Source organism: Tasmannia lanceolata, unplaced genomic scaffold (assembly GCF_043159265.1).
Source record: "Tasmannia lanceolata isolate RefF3 unplaced genomic scaffold, GAP_Taslan_0.1 ptg000026l, whole genome shotgun sequence".
Lineage (NCBI taxonomy): Eukaryota > Viridiplantae > Streptophyta > Magnoliopsida > Canellales > Winteraceae > Tasmannia > Tasmannia lanceolata.
The window spans coordinates 3878451-3883092 of NW_027518703.1; the positions used below are offsets into that span (position 1 = coordinate 3878451).

General features: G+C 40.0%; 1 protein-coding gene across 1 annotated transcript; it reads left to right on the forward strand.

The window, feature by feature from the left end:
* The first annotated feature begins 206 nt into the window (after positions 1-206).
* LOC143858683 (UDP-glycosyltransferase 74F2-like) lies at positions 207-4642 on the forward strand. The gene is made up of 2 exons (XM_077369390.1): positions 207-877; positions 3437-4642. The coding sequence occupies exons 1-2, from the start codon at positions 230-232 to the stop codon at positions 4163-4165; spliced, it is 1377 nt and encodes a 458-aa protein (XP_077225505.1). The 5' UTR covers positions 207-229; the 3' UTR covers positions 4166-4642.

The window sequence follows — 4642 nt, forward strand, 5'->3', positions numbered from 1 at the left end:
TACTGAGGTCATCTAGAGACAAAAGAAACAAAATGTGTTGTGGGTAATACGAAAACTACACCAACAATTTAATTACCAATGAAAGAAGACTACTACAGCTCTAACCTTCAAGATCCATGTGGAAAGATCTCTAGTCCTATAAAAGGTGACTCCTCCCTCAAACCTTCAAGATCCATGTGCTAAGATCTGTACTAATCTACAGAAGGAAAAAAAAATTAGGGTTCAAGTGATGGAGGAGAAAAGAGAGAAAGCCCCCCATGTTCTTGTAGTCCCCTATCCAGCCCAAGGTCACATAAACCCACTACTCCAATTTGCTAAACGCTTAGCTTCAAAAGGCATCAAAGTCACACTTGCCAACACCATCTACCTCACCAAATCCTTGAAAGCCAAAACCGGCCTAGTCGCCATTGAGACTATCTCAGACGGTTTCGACGAAGGCGGGTTCGAATCATCAGAAAGTACTGAGACCTACCATGAACGTCTCAAAGAGTTTGGAACAAAAACCTTAACTGAGCTAATAGAGAAGCAAAACAGTTCTACTCTTCCCTTTAGTTGTGTTATTTATGATGCCTTTCTTCCTTGGGCTCTAGAGGTGGCAAAAAGGCTAAACTTGCCTGGAGGAGCTTTCATGACTCAATTGTGTGCCATTAATGTTATATACTACCATGTGTATTGTGGCAAAATTAGTGTCATTCCACAGGAAAGTGGAACAATCTATGTGCCCGGAGTTATGGAGTTTGAAGTTTCTCAGTTGCCGTCTTTTGTTTCGGCACCGGGGAGTTATCCGGCGTTTCGGGAGCTTCTGTTGAACCAGTTCTCTAACTTAGAGAAAGCAGATTGGGTCTTCGTTAACACGTTTGACAAGTTGGAGGGAGAGGTGAGTATTGAATCTTTTGAAGAGATAATTTGGTGTGTGTGTGTGTCTATATATATATATATATATATATATGAGGAAATGGTTTGTTAGCAGCTGCTCAGATAAGCTTATCTGAGCAGACCTCACAAACCATGGGGGGCCCACATTTTGGGGGTGACCCTAAGCATTCATTTGGAAGGCCCCATCATGGATGGGGTGTACCAAAAATCAGCTCCATTGGATCATCCTAACCCTTTCATTTGTGGAGGGAAAAAATGGGCAGATTTGTGGACAAACAGTAGCTGTCCATTTTTCCCTCCACAAATGGACATCCTAAGATGATCCAATAGAGCTGATTTTTGGTACACACCCCATCCATGATGAGGCCTTCCAAATGAATGCTTAGGATCACCCCCAAAATGTGGGCCACCCTATGGTTTGTGAGGTCTGAGGTCTGAGGTCTGCCCAGATAAGCTTATCTAAGCAGCTACTCACAAACCATTTCCTATATATATATATATATATATATATATATATATATATATGTGTGTGTGTGTGTGTATGTGTGTGTGTGTGTGTGTACCAAAGCATTTCCTATATACACAAACCATAGTGGGGGCCACATTTTTTGGCGGATCCAAAGCATTCATTTGGAAGGCCCTTTCATGGATAGGGTGTGTACCAACAAACAGCCATTTAGGATCATCGTAACCCTGCCACTTGTGAAAGGAAAAAATTGGCAGAACCAGTGTCTTTCCTTTTTCCCCTCCAACTTTGATAAGGTTAGGATGATCCTATATGGCAGATTTTTGCAATACACCATATCCATGAAAGGGCCTTCCAAATGAATGCTTTGGATCCCCCAAAAAATGTGGCCCCCACAATGGTTTGTGCAGTTGCACACAAACCATTTCCTCTCTTTCTCTCTCTCTCTCTCTCTCTCTCTCTCTCTCTCTCTCTCTATATATATATATATATATATATATATATATATATATATATATATATATATGACGAAAGTGTTCTTGAGCTCGAGCTCAGATAAGCTTATCTGAGCTCGAGCTAAAAAACACGTGTGGCCCCACATTTTTTGGGGTGGTCCAAAGCATTCATTTGGAACGCCGTACCATGGATAGGGTGTGTACCAAAAATCAGCCATGTCCTAACCCTGCCATTTGTGGAGGGAAAAATAGGCAGAAACATGGACACACAGTGTCTGTCCATTTTCCCCTCCACCTTTGAAATTAGGATGATCCTATTGATCTGATTTTTGGTAGACACCCTATCTTTTGGTAGTTTATTTAATTTAGAAATTATTTAGTTGCTTGTATAGTCGTTGAAGGTGGGAGGAAGTATGAACAATTGAAAATATTCTGCCTAAAAGAAATGGGTGGAAAAAACCAAAACAAATGGGTGATAATATATACCAGCAAATATTTTGTTATATTAATCTTTTGGTACTTTCTTCTCATTTCTTTTATTTAGAAACTACACAGTCATTTGTACAAACCCATAGTCATTTGTACAACTCATTGAAGGTGGGTGGAAGCTATGAACCATCGAACACAGTCTGCCTAAAAGAGATGGCTGGGAAAGACAAGAAAAGATGTGACATGTAGAAAAGATGTGCCATGGCCGACCCCTTTAGTGTTTTCATGGCTATTTTGTTTAGTTATATGGGTGGGTTTATAATTTCCATTTATTTATTTGTTTTATTGATCTTAGGAGGACATGGTACAAGGAATTCAATTCTTTGTAAAATTCAAAAACCAAAAACGGAAATAATTTCAATTTTCAAGAACGATTTTCTCATGTATGTAACAAGAACCCTTTCAAATCCTTTCCCTAATAAGAATTCAAAAGGATTTCTAGATTTTTCTTCTCAAACAAGTAATAATATAGTCGGGTAGGATCCAGTGCAATTTGCCAGATGTCTTGAGATATATATATATATATATATATATATATATATATATAGAGAGAGAGAGAGAGAGAGAGAGAGAGAGAGAGAGGAAAGGGTTCCTGCTAACGTTAGCAGGTAAGCTTTCCTGCTAACATTAGTGTAAAACAAGGTGGGCCCATATTGTTGGGGGGATCCAAAGCATTCATTTGGAAGGCCCTTTCATAGATAGGGTGTCCACAAAAAATCACCTCCATTGGATCATCTTAGGGTGTCCATTTGTGGGTTGAAAAAATGGGCAGATTAGTTGACAAACAATATCTGTCCATTTTCACCCCTGCAAATGGACATCCTATGATGATCCCATGAAGCTGATTTTTGATACACACTCCATCCATGATGGGGTCTTTCAAATGAATGCTTAGGATCAGCCCAACATCGTGTCCCACCCTTGTTTTACGCTAACGTTAGGAGCTAAGCTAGCAGCATAGCAGGAACCCTTTTCTCATATATATATATCGTAAGATCTTTTTTCTAAACTTCAAAAGATATATATCTCATTTAAATTATCAAATCAAGATCATTTTAATATGTTATATCGCGATAATTTTTTTAAGCTCTTGCTTGATCTTGGTCTTTATCTTTATTAACACATTTACCATGTCCGGAATTCTAACAAGGTGGTGTCCTGGATGGAGGAGCGGTTTCCTGTGAAGACAATTGGACCAACTGTGCCATCCATGTACCTAGACAAGAAGGTCAACGGGGACAACGCGTATGGTCTCAATTTGTGGAACCCAAATACCGGCACATGTATGAAGTGGCTAGATGCGAGGCCAAATGCATCGGTTGTCTATGTGTCGTTTGGGAGCATTGCAGCGTTGGGACCGGAGCAAATGGAGGAACTAGCATGGGGACTGAATGGGAGTCACAACTACTTCTTGTGGGTGGTGAGAGGGGCAGAGGAAAATAAACTCCCAAACAAGTTTGTAGAGGAGACAAGAGAAAAGGGTTTGGTGGTGAACTGGTGCCCCCAATTGGAAGTGTTAGCTCACAAAGCAGTGGGATGCTTTCTGACACATTGTGGGTGGAACTCTACATTGGAGGCATTGAGCTTGGGAGTGCCCTTGGTCGCTATGCCACAGTGGACAGACCAGCCCACTAATGCCAAGTATGTGGAGGAGGTGTGGAGGGTGGGCGTGAGAGCAAAGTTGGATGAGAAGGGGATAGTGAAAAGAGAAGAAGTGGAGTTGAGTATAAAGGAAGTAATGGAAGGTGAAAATAGGGAAGAGTTTAAGAGATATGCTAGTAAATGGAGGGAGTTAGCTATAGAGGCTGTGGATGAAGGTGGGAGTTCAGATAAGAAGATTGCTGAATTTATTGCTATCCTAAACAAAGAAGACAAATAGCTTATGATGCAGAAGCATATGAAAACTTGGTCCGGGCCCACAAGCAATGCCAAGTTTAGGTTTCTTTCTAATTTGGCATGTCTTTTATCATTTTCCTCTAATCTGGCTATTACACATTAGAATCGGTCAAGAGGTGAAGATAGCAAGGCATCCAAGGCAACTTACTATTTTTATGCTTTCGTAAAATAAACAACTTGCCATTTGAGAGGTATTGCAATAGCAAGTACACTAGCCGTATTAGAATGCTGGGCTGGACATGCCTTATTAAAATTTAGCAATTTCCTTCTACACCTCATCCAAAATAAAAATTTGCCTTGATGCCCATGTTCTTTCTTTAATTCAAATTGTAAACGGAGTGCCACTCCTATTAACGGATGTGTATTCTATTTTGTTGCTTTTTCTTTCTAATTTGATATTTGTAATTAGGGGAAACTCTCTCTCCTATATATATGGATGAATACAATAACAGAAGAGGCT

What these genes read in the sequence shown, in the direction of transcription:
- LOC143858683 (XM_077369390.1), top strand. Translation starts at nt 230, where the DNA reads ATGGAGGAGAAAAGAGAGAAAGCCCCCCATGTTCTTGTAGTCCCCTAT. An exon ending in TTGACAAGTTGGAGGGAGAG is followed by an intron (nt 878 to 3,436) that starts GTGAGTATTGAA and finishes AATTCTAACAAG; the next exon opens with GTGGTGTCCTGGATGGAGGA.